The 16,763-nt window shown below is 39.6% G+C and overlaps 1 protein-coding gene across 2 annotated transcripts in view; it reads left to right on the top strand.

Moving 5' to 3' along the window:
* MFSD8 (major facilitator superfamily domain containing 8) overlaps nt 1–15,713 on the top strand; it is a 29,638-nt gene extending 13,925 nt beyond the window's left edge. Inside the window, exons 6-12 of one of the 2 annotated variants that reach the window (XM_084768508.1) lie at nt 464–608; nt 2,116–2,171; nt 5,245–5,353; nt 8,583–8,717; nt 10,256–10,359; nt 10,444–10,691; nt 13,196–15,713. In XM_084768508.1, the coding sequence (XP_084624634.1) occupies nt 464–608; nt 2,116–2,171; nt 5,245–5,353; nt 8,583–8,717; nt 10,256–10,359; nt 10,444–10,691; nt 13,196–13,402 (1,004 nt within the window). In that variant the 3' untranslated portion in view covers nt 13,403–15,713. The remainder of the gene's footprint in view (nt 1–463; nt 609–2,115; nt 2,172–5,244; nt 5,354–8,582; nt 8,718–10,255; nt 10,360–10,443; nt 10,692–13,195) is intronic. The other variant, XM_084768509.1, reaches the window with a different exon arrangement.
* Nucleotides 15,714–16,763: the final 1,050 nt, after the last annotated feature.

Below are 16,763 nucleotides of genomic sequence, written 5' to 3'. Positions count from 1 at the left end.
AAGCCAAACACCAATGAACATAAAATAAAAACAAATTAAAAAAGAAAATAATAAATTAGTATATGCTAATAAAAAACTGAAAGATCAAGAAGAGATGATACTGAGTTGATTGAGTTATATAATGTACACATCTGTGTGTTATCTTTCTCGTACTGTCTCCCTAAAGAGCCTTCTTAGATGGTTTTCCTATTTATTCCATCCTGCATGAATATTAATGCCACACATCTCTCACATATCCTAACATATATACATATAAATATATACATATATATGTTTGTAGTTTATTTAAGAAAAGAATAAATTGTTTCTACCAACCAAGAGCTAGTTTTCTCCCTCCACTTGAGATCCCTTAACACACATGGCAGCTCCACACAGACCGTAGCAGTTCTATGGTAAGCATCTTTACAGTTTTTAGCTTCTGCCTCCCATATCAAAACTTACTGTTCACATAGTACTTTATTAGTTTTTCAGACTTGCTTTGCACTCATTGGAGAAGAGGGTGTGACATGGGACACCATCAAGCTGCAGATCAACATGTACACAGCACCAGTTTTACTTGGAGCCTTCCTGGGAGTTCTAAACATTATTCTGGTTCTTGTTATATTAAGGTAACTTCATAGAAATGATAAGATATGTTTGTAGATTCTAAATTTTAACTAACCTTGTTATTATTGAAGGAAAATTATTCTCAGTCTTTTTGTGTGTGTAGTACTGGCCCTTGTACATGCTAAGCAAGCCCTTTACCACGACTCTGTATCCTCCAGGCCATAGCAGCCTTTATAGAGATTTATTTTTATGTTTTTAAGTGTTTGCCTACATGTATATATATCTGTATGCATGCAGTGCCTTCAGGAACCAGGACGGAGAATTGGGTCCTCTGGAACGACCATTACACAAATGGCTTTCAGGAACCGAACCTGGGTCCTCTGCAAGAGCAGCAAGTGCTCTTAGCTGCTGAAGCCCCTCTCTAGCCTTTAAATTTTTTTACTTTTTATTTTAATGTAGGGTTCTGATAAGTTGCTTAAGTGCTCTGAGCACCAGAAGGCCTTTAATTTGCAATCTTCTGCCTTAGCCTCCAGCTAGCTGAGACCATAAGCCTGAGCTGTGAGGCCTGGTCAGCTGTCTGGGATGGCTCAGCTAAAGCGTGCTCTACTGGCAGCTGCTGTAGTAAGAGAGATTAGGAATGAACATACATTAGGAAGATATGGTCTTGATTTAATAAGTTTCTAGGTATTGAAATAGTATTTCATTTTCTAAAACTAGTATAATTACTTAGTATTTCTTGTTTTTACTTTAGTTTTTAGTAAAAGTCTTACTGTATAGCCAAGGCTGCTTGAGAACTCAGGTTCTTTTTGCCTTAGCTTCTGAAGTGTGGTATTATAGGTGTGTGCCTCCAAACCTAGACCTGTTTTTGTTGTTGTTGTTTATTTTGTTTTTTGTTTTTTGTTTTTTGTTTTTTTGAGGCAGGGTTTCTCTGTATAACCTTGGCTGTTCTAGAACTCACTTTGTATACCAGGCTGGCCTCGAACTCACAATGATCCACCTGCCTCTGCCTCCCAAGTGCTGGGATTAAAGATGTGAAGGTCCCCCTTTGCCCCCCAACCCCAACCTAGCATTGTTATGTTGAATTTTTTTTTTTAAAGAGTGCTTCATTCAAAATGTCCAAACCACTTATGGCTAATTTTTAAAACATTGACAACTTCAAATATGTACTAAGGCAAGTCATGTATACTTCTAAGTAAATTTTGAAAAAGTATTATATGATGATCTGTAGTCTTCCTGGTCAGGAGAGTGATGTGGGAAGATTGCTTGACCCCAGGTGTTTGACAGCCTGGGCAACAGTGCTGGGCCTTTTCTCAGTGAGGTCACACTGGAGGTACACAGTTCGAGGCTTTGGGGCTTTCTTATCTAACATGTATAAGGCTCTGCTTCATGTCTAGTACTAACAAAAAAAGATATATTTACTGTTTTTTTTTTTTTAGTAATTCATTTATAATTTTATTTCTCAGAAGCCAATAAGAAAAACTATCTGACTGTGGGAAAGATAGGGTGCTAATAATAAGCAAACTGCTTCTGAATTAAGGTCTTGTTAATATGTGTGCTATTCTTTTTAAGAGAGCATCGCGTGGATGACCTGGGACGGCAGTGTAAGAATGTGAATTGTCAAGAAGGTACTGTCCGCCTGTGTTGCACCACCTGAGTATCCTGATTCTATTTGGTTGATATTCACATGGCTTTTGCCCCCAAACACCATACAGTGGGTGACTGGGGAATCTTTTCAAAGGTGAAAGAAGTCTACGTTAATTTCCTTAAACAAACCTATACCTATCTGTTATGTGGTATTTATGAATGGCAATACTAAAGCCATAGCTAAAGATCATTTATCCTAAAATCCTTGCACTTTTTGCATTGGTCCTTGTAACCAATGTACAGGGAGCCTTTTCTGTCTCAAAGAGTTTTTGTTGTTGTTTTGGAACAGTGTCTCAGCATGTAGCTCAGGCTGACCTTGAAAATGACATGTTTGAGAGCAAGGCTGCCCTACAACTTGAGATCCTTCTGCCTCAGTCTCATAAGCACTGGGGTCACAGTTGTATTACACCTGGCTTCCAGCAATTCTGTGTACCTTAATTACTTAAGTAGCCATTCTATTATTTTATAAATGTGTATTTTCATCTTACAAATTATTTGCTGGTGTGTGGGATATGCATATGTGCAGGGGCACGTTCCCATGTGGGTCTGCACAATCAGATGTGTGTTCCCCGCCCCCCCCCCCATGTGCTCTCCACCTTACTTTCTGAGACAGTTTCTTACTGACCTGGAGCTTTCCATTTTGGAGAGAATGGTTGGATGGTGAACCCCAAAAATCCACCCGTCTCTGTCCCCAGTGCTGAGTGAAGTGGTTAGCACCACCACACCTGAGTGCTGTGGACGCTGGAGACCAGAACTCAGCTCGCAATGCCTGCATAACAGACACTTTACCAATCTTCACAGCCCAGTCCTTTAAATCTGCTTCTGGCTTATTTATAAGTTCCCAATCTGTTAAGTAGGAATATTTTCCTTAGTAAATAGTTACTTAGTTACTGGTTGTGGCCTCTAACCATATGAAAGAATGCAAACTGACACTTGTTCGGTGACTTTACAAGATTATAAACTAAATTAAATTTTACAAAACTAAAGTGAAATTTTACTAAATACTTTCACATAAAATAATTTTATAGTTCAATAAATATCTTGATAAAATCCATTTGGTAAAAACTTATATGATTTTTAAAAATTTAAAGATAGTCAAGTTTAAAGACTTTTTTTTCCTTGAGTAGATTGTAATTTCTAATTACATAAAATTGGGGGTGGGTGGAGTGATGGCTCAGAAATTAAGAGCACTTATTACTATTACAGGGACCTGGGTTTAGTTCCCAGCACCCACATGGTGGCTCAAAATGTTCTGTAACTTCAGTTCAGTTCCAGAGTATCTGAAGCCATCTCCTAATCTCTGCAAGCACTGTATATATATATATGCTGGCAAAACACTAATACACATAAAAGTGAATCAATAAATCAATTTAATTTAAAAATTGGATCAATATATCAAAGTTGTCTTTCCTTAAAATTCTTGTAATCAGGGCACATAGTCACCTTCCTCAGCCTGGGATGCATTCTGAGTTCCCTTTCAGCAACCAGTGCTGAGTAGAAGCTGCAGGGAACTAACCATATATGTTGGAATTTTCAGTCTGACTTGGGGCAGCATTTGCATTTGACTCAAAGGGGTCAAGACAGGCTCTGGGTAGTAACTAAGAATTAGAAGAGTACATCCCAGACAGTACAAGGCTCAGAAGAGCTATGGCCTGCTTCTGTGAACAGATCGGATGGAGGGGGCCAGTACTCTTGCTGGACTGCAGAGCCAAGTCAGAAGCCACTACGGACCATTTCTAAACCACCTTTCTCCTGAACTTACACAAATGTTCTATGCCAGGGAAAGCCATACCTGCTTCTCCCCTACACACACACACACACACACACACACACACACACACACACACACACAGAGAGAGAGAGAGAGAGAGAGAGAGAGAGAGAGAGAGAGAGAGAGAGAGAGTGAGTGAGTAAACATGTCCGTTCTTGTGTTACTTATGACCTTCATGCTGAATAACAACATGAGGGATGGGTGTGAGTTGATGTATATGGCCGTGCATATAACTGAAGTTATGTCAGGAATGCTCTGTACTGAGTACGTCATGTAACTGATTAGTTCAAGGTGAGAGTCTAAAGACATTGCCATGCAAAGATACAAGTCATTTTATTTTTGAGATAGGTCTTGTTATAGCTTAGGCTGGCCTTCAAATCATGATTCTACTGCCTAAGCTTCCTGTGTACAGGGATAGCTATGTCACCGACCTTAGCATTAACATAACTTTCAATTAATATTTCCTTAGACAGTTTCATACATTTACACACGTACTGACCAGCCTCATTCCCACCTAGTTCTGGTCTGCCTGCTGCCCTGCTTACTGACCTCCTCCCCACAAATCTCACATTACCTTTTTAATGACAGGAAATAAAACTAAACATTTAAAATTATGTTTATTTTGTGTTTATGACATGCTGAATGTTGAGAGTCTTCTCTCACCACATAGATCTAGGGGACCAAACTCTGGTCCTTACTTGGAGGCAAGTGCCCTTTGCCGTTAAGCCATCTCACTGGTCCCAAAAGGAAGATTTTTACTAACACTAATAATACATAGTGTTGAAATAAAAAAAAAAAAGAGCCATTGAAATGAACCAAAGAACTGGGAACTGTTTGATGAACTATTGATATTACTTAATAAAATCATTATAAATTTAAATTTTAGGTAAGGTAGAAAAATCTGTACATGGAACTAAGCAAGTGTGTTTTCCATGAAGTCTATAAAATGCACTCTTTGGACTGAGAGAGAGCAACACAAGCCAACTGAGTGATTCCTGTAGCTGATGGTCCTCATGCACTCCCTGGAAGAGTGGCCACTTTAAACACCATTTGAAGGCTGCTCCCCCTACGACTCTTTCCCTCTGCCTCCTTCTCTTTTTTCCCAGCTTCCCTCCTGTTTTGTCACTAATAGTCCAGGCTGGCCTCAAATTTTGGCCATCCAGCCTTAGCCTCTTGAGTGATGGGGTTACAGGTGTGAGCCACCACACCCAGCCAAGAATTTCCTATTGCTTTGCTTTGAAAAATTAGATATATAGGTAATACCATATTTCTCCTATTTATAGAAAATACAGATGAACTTCAGATTCCTGAAGGAAGTATTGATCATGTTGCTGTTGTGGCTACCAATATTCTGTTTTTTGTGGTTTTGTTTATCTTTGCAGTTTTTGAAACGTAAGTTTTATTCTGTCTTTATTTAAATCTGATTACATACTAATCTGTGCTTACTTATGCTTACAGAGTTGGATTTTAAAAACTTAAGTAAGAGCCAGGCAGTGGTGGTGCACACCTCTAATTTCAGCACTTGGAAGGCAGAGACAGGTGGATTTCTGAGTCTGAAGCCAGCCATGACTACAATGTAGTAAAAACCACAGTAATACCCTGTTTAGAAAAGCCAAAACCTGTCAATCAACCAACCAATCAAATTATGTAAGGCACATTTTTCTTAAATAAATTTGTTTTGTTTTGTTTTTTATTTTAGTTTTGGTTTTTTGAGACAGAGTTTTTATATGTATCCTGGCTTTCCTAGAACTCTTGATAAAGACTAGACTGGCGTTAAACTCAGATCTGACTGTCCCTATCTCCTATGTCCTGAGACTAAATGGGTGTACTACCATGGCCAATTTAAATAAAAATATATGTAGATTTAGTACCATAATATAATTAACACTAAGTCTGGCAATATTAGCTATATTTAATCTTTGGTCAAAAATTATAAAATTTACAACTGTGTAGGTTTCATTTATCCTTTTAAAAAAATCACATGACCCTTTCAAGAGAAAAAAGTATATATATAAAACTAGATACTGTAAATCAGTTCCAAATGCATCACACACAGACACACACACACACTCCTCCAAAAAGCCACTTTGTTTTTTCAAGTGGGGAGGGAAAGAGTGTATTAAACTCTCATAAGCTGTAATGTTACCATTTGACAACTTGATTTATTTCCATATACCATAACATTTTTGTGTCAATACATATAGATGTGCTTGGTGTATATATTTTCAAAATTATTCACCCACTTGAAAATAATATGTTTAAAAAAAAAGATTTATTTATTATTATGTATACTGTGCTCTGCCTGCATGTACACCTGCAGGCCAGAAGAGGGCATCAGATCACATTATTGATGGTTGTGAGCCACTGTGTGGTTGCTGGGAATTGAACTCAAAAGCTTTGGAAGAGCAGTCAGTGCTCTTAACCTCTGAGCCATCTCTCCAGCTCAAAAATAATGTTTCTAATACAAAACACACAACACATAAAATTGGCCACATTACCCTTTCCCCTAATACTGGGGATTGACTGTAGGGCCTCTGGCATGCTAGGCCAACGCTTGACTGCTGAGCTACACGCTGATCACTTTTCATTTTGAGACAGCGTCTCACTAAGTTGTCCAGACTGGCATTGAACTCACTCCGTAGCTCAGGCAGACTTTGTCAGCCTCCTGTCTCAGCCTCCTGTAGTTGGGCTTACAGACCTGTATAATCTGGCCTAGTATTTTAGCTAGTTTAAAATAATTTTTTTAGCTGGGTGTGATGGTAAACACCTTTAATCCCAGCACTTGAGAGGCAGAGGCAGGCAGATTGCTCTGAGTTTGAGGTCAGCCTGGTCTACAAAGTGAGCCCAGGACAGCCAAGGCTACAACAGAGAAACTCTGTCTTAAAAAACAACAACAACAGGAAAATTTGTTTTAGATTTATTTATTTTTTAATGTTATAAGTGTTTCATGCATCATGTGTGTGCCTGATGCCAATGCAATCAGAAGAGAGGATTGGGTCTCCTGAAACTGGAATCACAAATAGTTACAAACCACCATGTGGTGCTGGGATTTGAACCTGGGTCCTCTGTAAGAGCAGCAAGTACTCTTACCCTCTGAGCCATCTCTCCAGACCTTTTAACTGCTTTTGAAAAGTTGAACACAATGGCATTCCGTATGGTCACAACTTTGTGAACCATGTCGAGAATCTTACCATCATCGGGGTCAAGTGGTACACCCTCTCACAGTTACTCCCCATGGCTTCTACCAGCTCCCAGGTCCTGTGTAAGGAGCCTCGTATAAGTTGTGGCATGCAGTCTTTTGGTGTTACATGCTTCATTTAACTGAGTGTGAGGTTTTTTATAGTTCTTCATGTCATGGTGTATTGGGCTTTCCTACTTTTTTTTTTTTTTTTTGAGACAGGGTCTCTCTGTTTTAATCTTGGCTGTCCTGGACTCGCTTTGTAGACCAGCCTGGTTTTGAACTCACAGCGATCCGCCTGCCTCTGCCTACCGAGTGCTGGGATTAAAGGTGTGTGCCACCACGCCTGGCCCTAATTTCTTATGGAAGGTACCAGCCACTTTTAGCTGCCCGTTCATCTGCTGATGAGAGTTTTGTTGGCACCATGCAGCTATGCTGAGTGATGCTGCTTGCACGTGTCAGCTTAAGTTTTGGCCTTGCTCTTGGGTTCTGTAACTGGGAGGAATTGCTAGGGTACATGTTAACTGTTTAGCTCATAAACCATGCATTTGTTTTTTATATCAGCTTATCTGATTTCAAGGTTTAAGATACTATCTTTTTTCTTTCTTTTTTTCTTTTATTTTTTATTTTTTAATTTTTTGAGGCAGTGTAGCCTTGGTTGTCCTGGACTCACTTTGTAGATCAGGCTGGACTTGAACTCACAGAGTTCTGCCTGCCTCTGCCTCTCTGAGTGCTGGGATTACAGGCATGTGCAACTGTGCCTGTCAAGATACTACTATTCTTTTTAATAAAAAATTTAATTGTATATAAATATAAATTGTTCTGTTGTCAGCCAACAGAAGATGGTAGAATATAAGAGTAGAGTTGGCAGAGGTGTTCATAGGGAGGGAAAGAAACAGGCAAAGTACGGAGGGAAAGAAACAGGCAAAGTACGGATGGAGGGAAAAGTCCTTTAGGCTCTAATAATAACAGTGGGCACTAACAATGCCTTAGTGTGAAACTTCTGGTAACTTACTCACTTTGATAATGACAGGAAACATTTAGAAAGTACACTTCCAGGAAAACTGAAATACATTTCTGATTTTGAAAAAAATGTCAATGTAAAGTTTACCTTTGTAGAGGCTCTTGATGGGAACAGTGGTCCCTCTGTAGAGGAAACGCCCCAAAGAGAAGCTAGTCACACAGTCCCACCCTTAAAGCTCAAAGCTCCACCAAAAATAAAGATCAGTGTCAACCCCTACATAACTATGAGTCGTTGCTGGAAGGGTCGAGTTATAATTGATTTATGTTGTCTCCTGTTTGCAAGCCTTCTGCATGTAACTGTGTTCCTTATATAAACGAAAATTTAAAGGGTTGTTTATTCTTAAAGGTATTATTTTTAATGTTTATATTTAATTCTTAGTGACTAGTGCTATTTAAATAAGTCTGTCCTTCTCTTCTTAGAATCCTCACTCCATTAACTATGGACATGTATGCCTGGACCCAGGAGCAGGCTGTGCTCTATGATGGAATTATCCTTGCTGCTTTTGGAGTTGAGGCAGTTCTTGTTTTCATGGGAGTTAAATTACTTTCCAAAAGGTAAGTTATATGTTTTCAAATTTATTTTAAATCTTTTTGTTTGTTTGTTTTTGTTTTGCAAAAAAAAAAAAGATACATGAAGCAGTGCTAATATAAATGAATGTGCTAGTAAAATAAATTTCAAGGTTTTCTCATGTATTATAGCTTTTTTTGTTGTTTTGTTTTTTCTTCTTTTTTTGCTAAGACGGTGTGTAGCTTTGGCTGGCCTGGAACTTACTTTATAGACTTGTAGACCTAGAATTCACAGGCCAGCCTGCTTCTGTCCCCTGATTAAGAGCATGCACTCCCATGCCTGACTGACTGTATTATAGTTCTTGAAAGTTTGCAAAACAATGCAGACTTTACTGAGAGTTCATGATAATTGTATATTCTATGGCATCACTGTGGTAAAGCAAAATGCCTTTCTAAGTAAATAACTTAACACTGATCGATTGTTATATATTATGTTATGTATATTAGTAAAAGTGCATTTTATAAGGCATTGTCTTACTAGATTGAATGACTCAAGCTTGGAGAATTCTGGTTATCAAAGCCTCTACACTGATGGCTGAGAGAAGAGGACCATGATTCCCTGCATATTGAGACCATGTCTCAAAGAACAAACTGAATTTACATAGATTTTCTGTGTTTTGTTTTTATGAGGCAGGTCTCATGTACCTTGGCTAGCCTTGAATTGCTGATCCTCCTGCCTCTATTTTTCAGGCACTGGGATTAGAGGCATGCATATTTTAGAACTTCTAATCAGGTTTTCAGTTTATAAACACCATATCATCACCATGGCAAATACAGTAAAATCATTTCTCAAAGTTGTTGTTTGACCATGTAACTTTTTGTGTATGTGGTGCTGGGAGTTGAACTTAGAGCCTCAAATATGCCAGACAGATGCTTACCATGATGTTCCCAGCCCCTCTAAAGAAACCCAGTGTCGGGAGAACTCATGTGTAAACTGAGTTCTGTCACGTAGTTTAGTTTTCTCTCTGGGTTCTGGGAATTGAACCAGAGCATCATGCGGGCTAGGCAAGCATTCTACCACTGAGCCATATGTCCCCAGCCTATCATATATGTAACATAGGTTGTTAACTGGTGAACAGCTTTAATGGTTTATTCTTAAAATATTGAAAGCAAGCATAGACATGTATAGGCATGCTTATTCTTCACAATGGTTTTGAGTCTCTTTCCCCTAATAGCTACTGACAAGCTCTACTTTTTATAGGAAAAGATAAGTATATTTATCTAGAGTCCAGCCCCCTGATCTGAAATCAGCAGTTTATTAGAATAGTCTTTTTTTTTCTCTCCCTAATACAGGGTCTTACTATGTAGCTCAGGCTGGTCTGAACCCCCTCCCAGTCTTCCCGCCCTGTGTCTAGATGCTGAGACCCCAGGTGTACACTGCCATGACGGGTGCTGGTTGCTTTCTGTGGGGCATTCAGTTTAGCTTTGCACTGATTGATAAATACGATGAACTTTGTAACAATTACATATGGCAATGGAATTGTGAATTTTTACTTCATTTAAAAACAAGCGTTTCTATTCAACAGGATTGGCGAGCGTGCTATTCTCCTGGGAGGCCTCGTGATTATATGGGTCGGCTTCTTTATCTTGTTACCCTGGGGAACCCAGTTTCCCAAAGTACAGTGGGAAGGTACAGTGATTTCAGTTCTGTAGCATGAGCCCCTTCCATTCTTTAGAAGCAGCGGGCAATACCTTATCCTACTTTATTTTACAGATTTACACAACAGCTCAATCCCTAATGCTACATTTGGGGAAGTTATTATTAATCTTTGGAATTCTCCAAGAGAAGATCACAGTGAACAGCCAGTTGGGTGCCCAGTTGAACAAGCCTGGTGCCTGTACACCCCAGTGATCTATCTGGCCCAGTTCCTGACAGCGTCTGTGCTAGTTGGAATAGGCTATCCAGCCTGCAATGTCATGTCCTATACATTATATTCAAAAGTTCTAGGACCCAAACCTCAGGTGAGCACGTGAATTGCAGTTCCCACATCTCCTTTTGCTGTAGTTCTTCTTAGCAGACACTGCACAAGGGTGGATGTTTAGACAAGCTCAGGAACTAGAGCTCATTGTCCCTTGTGGCCCCAGCTGAGCTTTAATTTCTACCTCTGCCTCCATCACCCCCAAAACTGTAATGTGTTTAATAAGGTTTATCTGGTGAAATATAACATTGCTAAATCAGAACTCAGATGTCCTGAATCAATACTTATGAGCTCAAAATAGTTTTCATTAAAAAAAAAAACCTCTAAACTTTAAATTTCTAAAACCCATTATTAAAGAAAACCAAAATTAGCAGCCAAATTTGCATGCAGGCAGTTATAAGGGATGAAAACACAATAGTCTTGTCTTAAAAACTTTTTTTGGCAGCTATATCTATTTCCTCTTCTGTGGTGTGCTGGAGACTAAGCCCAGGGTCTTGTCAGCTTTAACTATTTCCTCTTCTGTGGTGTGCTGGAAACTAAGCCCAGGGTCTTGAGCAAGTGCTGTTCTGCTACACTGAGACCTATCTATGTGTATTTTAACTGTTGGCTTTGTAGTGTTAGGATTGGATTCAAGGCTTTGCACATGCTAGGATAGTGCTCTGTCACTGAGGTAAAGCCCTAGCCCAAAACTGGTTAAGTAAGAATGTTGGAGACTCAGGCAGAAAAATCACTGCAAGTTCAAGGCCGGCCTGATTTACATTGTGAGGTCCAGGACAGCCACGGTGAGAGTCAGTCTCAAAAATAACACAAAGACACACTCAAAAATTCATAGGCTGGAAATACAGCCTTTATCTTGGAATGCCTGACACCCTAGGTTTGAACCTTAGCATGTGAGCTCACACATTCATGCTCCAAGTCATTTTTGTATTCATTAAAAATACATAGATGCACTGTGAATAACAGTTTCAGAGAGGTCATAATTGCTAAAATTTTAATGAAGTCAGATTGCATTTTCAGCCTATTATATGACTATGTAAATGGGTATATGCACTTCAAGGTGCCTATCATGGATTTTTTTTTTTAGAGAGCAGCTTTCAGAGACATGCTGCACTTCATTTTATAGATATGGCATCACTTAATCACAATTGGGTATTGTTTACTTATTCTCTGTATGTTTCTAACTTTTCTAACTTTTTAATGGCAGTTATTTAGATGGCTACAAATTATATTACGCTTTAAAAAGTAAACTGAGCTGGGCTTGGTGGCGCACAACTTTAATCCCAGCACTCAGGAGGTAGAGGCAGGCAGATCTATGTGAGTTTGAGGACAGCCTGGTCTACAAAGTGAGTCCAGGACAACCAAGGCTACACAGAGAAACCCTGTCTCAAAAAACCAAAACCAAACCAAACCAAACCAAACCAAACCAAACCAAACAAGAACAAGAACAAAAAAACAAACCAAACAAAAACAAAAACCAAACCAAACCAAAACAAACAAACAAACAAAAAGTAAACTGAGCTGGCTATTGTGGCACATGCTTATAATCCCAGCATTTCTGAGTTAGAAGCAGGAAGATCTCAAATTTGAGGCCAGCCTGTGCTACTTGATGACTCTTAGTCAAACCTAGACTATAAGTAAGGTCATCTTTAAAAAGCAAACTAAGGAGATGGAGACAGCTCAGTAGTCAAGAGTGCTTACATCTCTCAGAGAACTGGAGTTGGGGTCCTAGCAGCCACATTAGGCGGTTTATGTGATCTGTGGCTCCAGCTCCAAGGGATCCAGTAACACCAGCACTCCCTGGCCTGGAACTCAGTAATGTAGGCCAGGCTGGCTGACTGCCTGGGCAACCCAGGGGTTCTGCTTGTCTCTAACTTGCCAGTTCTGGGACTCTAGGCATGTGCTACCATGCCCCAAGCCCCACACCCCCCCCCCACCCGCCCCGGCTTGTTGTTGTTGCTCTTAATATTTTTATTGAGCATGTCACCTAATGCACTTTGATTTGATCATATCCACTCTGTTCTCGCACTCCAACCCAGATCCACCCCCACTGCTCAGCTTCCTCATCTGTTTTGGGGCTTGAACTCAGGTATTTGAATTTATAAGGAAGACACTACCAACTTCATTGAGCCATTTCTCCAGATCAGTTTTTTGTCGGTTTTTGTTTGTTTGTTTGTTTGTTTGTTTGTTTTTCGAGACAGAGTCTCTCTGTGTTATCCTTGGCTGTCCTAGACTCACTTTGTAGACCAGGTTGGCCTTACACTCAGTGATCTACCTGCCTCTGCTTCCTGAGTGCTGGGATTAAAATCATGCGCCACCACGCCCGGCTTTCAGATTAGTGTTTTGAGATAGTGTTTGGTCATGTATCCTGAACGTGTGATCTTTCCATGTGCTAGGTTACAGGCCTGTAAGACCATACCATTTATTATTGCTGTATTTGGAGAGGTTTCAAAGAGAAGAGAAGGTGTTGCTTATAAGTTTGTAATAGCACCATTTTTATTTTAAAATAACTAAACCTGAGTTAATTTGTCCTCTACGTTACCCCTACAGGGTATATACATGGGCTGGTTAACCACTTCTGGAAGTGCAGCACGGATTCTTGGGCCTGTGTTCATCAGCCATGTGTACACTTACTTGGGCCCACGATGGGCATTCAGCCTTGTGTGTGGAGTAGTGGTGCTCACCATCTTGCTAATAGGAGCCGTTTACAGAAGACTCATTGCCTTTTCTGTCAGATATGGGAGGGTCCAGGAGTAAGCTGGCAGTCTGCTGGATGCTTGCTGCCTAGGAACCCTGAATGACTTAACTATGAAAGGTAGGATGTTAAGAACGTTCTGGGTCATAACCTCCATATCAAAGGTGAACTGTTGCCGGCAGTGGTGGCGCACGCCTTTAATCCCAGCACTTGGGAAGCAGAGGCAGGTGGATCTCTGTGAGTTTGAGGCCAGCATGGTCTACAGAGCAAGTTCCAGGACAGCCAGAGCTGTTACACAGAGAAACCCTGTTTCAAAAGACGAACAAACAAAATAAGGTGAACTATTTTTCATATCATACCTTACTGGAGTCCCATGAATTAAAAAATGAATGAGTAACAGTTTGTAGGTATGAACTACAGTCAGTGTAAACAGTAGAGCTCTCTCTAAAGCAACAGACTATGCAGTGCAACTGGAGGGAAGTTCTTTACTGACCAAACACATCAGGATGAAACATTTAAAAAAAAAAAAAAACCTAAACAAAAATACAAGTATTTTCATGAAAAAAAAAGCATTATTATTCACTTTCCTAATGAAATAAAACTGAGCCTTAAATTCTTTTAGCCTGCCCACAACCAGATTAAGCGTTAGTTTTTCTTTCCTGCCTAAGGTGAGCCCATCACTTCCCCTTCGAAATGTGTAATTCCCACATTGCACCTTTGCCTATTTTACTTTAGAATCTGATTCTAAATTAACCTATGAGTAAAAATAATGTTAGTGTCTGAGGAGTAAAATGACAGAATCAAGGTGGTTTTTTTACTACCTTTAGAAAAGCTGCCAGTAAATTTACATTAGAAACAAATAAATTTGTTCTAATATGGTATTAACAGCAAATGGATTTTTTTTAAACAATTGGGTTTTTTCTTTCTTTTTAAAAGGTTTATTTATTATTACGTATACAGTGCTCTGTTCATGTGTATTCCTGCACACCAGAAGAGGGCATCAGATCACATTATAGATGGTTGTGAGACACCATGTGGTTGCTTGGAACTGAACTCAGGAGTTCTGGAAGAGCAGTCAGTGCTCTTAACCTCTGAGCCATCTTTCCAGCCCACAGCAAATGGATTCTTAAAATTATTACTATTTTCCAAGTCCTTTAAACTCTAGTGTAAACTTTAACCTGTTAATGGCCCTTGTCAGTAATGAGAAAGGAACAGCTGTTTCTAGCCAGTCTGCAGAACCATTCACAGCAGCAGAACTGCAGTTGAGTTTTGGATGCTGTGACATCTCGCCTGGTCAGGCTGGGATTTGAGCAGACTGGCCAAAGGCAACTATCAAACTGCATTTCTACCTCTGTATGAGTCGAACACTGTTATGTGTATGGGAATCACTGCAAAAGATGCAGAAGCGTTTCTCCATTATGTTACCGTGGTTTTAAATCTGAGCGTGAACATTATTTTCTCCACTTCATACTGTACAGTCTACTGAGGGCATCAGCATTAAGTGATGGCAGCATTTTGCTTCAGTTAGTTTCTGTTTTGTTAGGCCCTGGACGTCTTCTTACTTGCTCTTCTGCTCTTCCTTTTCTGGTCCCTCTGACCTTAAATTCCCTCTATGTGGTATGTCCAGAGCCAAGCTCTCCGTGTTGCTGTGTAACACAGCTTCTCACAGCAAGCTTAGGGCTGAAGATAGATCCTGATCCCTGATACATACGAATGGAATATACAAGCCGCTTAGCTTCAGGGCTAACCCATATGGCTGCACTTTCTCTAAACAGGCACATTGCCCAGAAAGCTACACTACCAATTACTTAACTGTGAGGATTTGCACTAGTGACTCAGACTTGTAGAAATATTTGGGAAAAAAATTTAAGTGCACAGAATGAGGAAGCTTTTATCTTAGAATACCATGTTCCCAGCCCTAGAATTATAATACAGTAACTACAATCTAGCAAAGGTGACTGCATCTTTTTTACTAAGGCACTCACTTCCTGGAAGATTAGACTAATGCACATCTTGTCACCAAAGTGAGGGAAGTGATAGGTTTAGGGAAAGGGCTAAGAGGTAAAATTAGCACACAAAATGAGTGTAAGTTGAAAAGCAGAGACCTTAAGGTATGAAAATGGCTAATACTGTATATTAAAGAAGGTATTTTTGAAAACCTAGCATTGTTTCCTTATTTGAATGAACAAGCTCTTTAAGTTCATTTCTTGAAGTAAAATAAATGTGTAATTTTTAATTTAATGAAGATAAACTATTTGTATCTAAGACTAACTTATTTTAAGAGAAAATTCTGGCTACCATTTACTATTGAAGATTTGTATCTTGTGTTACACTGTAAGTGTTCATTTCAAATAAAGCAAGATTCTAAGAGTGTGTTATCTGTCATGCTGTCCATACATATTAGGGGGCCCTGAATGCATGCCTATTCCCAAGCCCTTAGTGAGACTTGAACAGTAACCGCCAGGCTTACATTCCACCAGGAACCTCAGACACAAAGTAGCTGGTACAGATACTTATGGTTGGCTGTGGGAAGGGTCATAAAGAACATAGAGACCAGAGTAGCCTAACCTGAAGAGAAGCATTAGGACATTCCTCTAAGAAAGTAGGGTTTTGCTAGGACTTGGTGTAAGAGAAAGTGCAGAGCAACTGCACTTTAGGCCTTGCAAATAACTGAAAGGTAAGGATTCTTAGAACTCTAATAGGTCCAAAGTGGGTGGAATAGAATAATTGATTGCAAAATCCTGTTAGTTCAATTTGGATTACTCAAGGTCCAAATTATAAAGAAAATATGAACAGTGTATCCTAAGTACATTTCCAAATGACCCATAGTAGGTCAAGTCTCAACATAGGTGAAATGATAAAACCTCAAGAATGCTGCCTAACAAGATTCAAACTTGAAGTTTCAATGTGGTTCAGAAGTTTAGATTGCTTACTGCTCTTGTAGACTCAGAAGCAACATTGTGGCTTACAACTGCTGTTAACTCAGATCCAGGGTTGTTGAATAATTTTATTAGTAGGGGCCTTTTCTAATACCTGTCCCAGCTCCAAAAGAATTGACATGGAGACATTACACTTATTAATAAGCTTTAGAGCACTGAACTGGACCGATACTGACCTATTCAAATCCACCTACACTGGTCTGGACTATTTCCCAACTGTGTGCCCCAATACCTGTCCTCTACTCTCACCTTGCTTGCTCCTACTTCATCTTTACCCTTATGGCCACCTTCTCCTCAGTGTTTTTTCAATTTGTCCCTATGCTCCCTATGAACTGGTTGCTTGCTCTGCCTCTTGATGTACAGGTACTTAAGCAGAAAGCTCTTGGATTAAAGGTATGTGCCAGGGCTGGGCCACACACTACCAATAGTTTTTTCCAGTAAACAACACAAGGTCAGGTTCATAGTGTGATCGAATATCCTACAA

The sequence above is a fragment of the Acomys minous genome, assembly GCF_964271855.1.
Source record: "Acomys minous genome assembly, chromosome: 19".
Classification (NCBI taxonomy): domain Eukaryota; kingdom Metazoa; phylum Chordata; class Mammalia; order Rodentia; family Muridae; genus Acomys; species Acomys minous.
The sequence above is the reverse complement of the archived record's forward strand: the minus strand, read 5'-3'. Positions and strand labels throughout refer to the sequence as shown.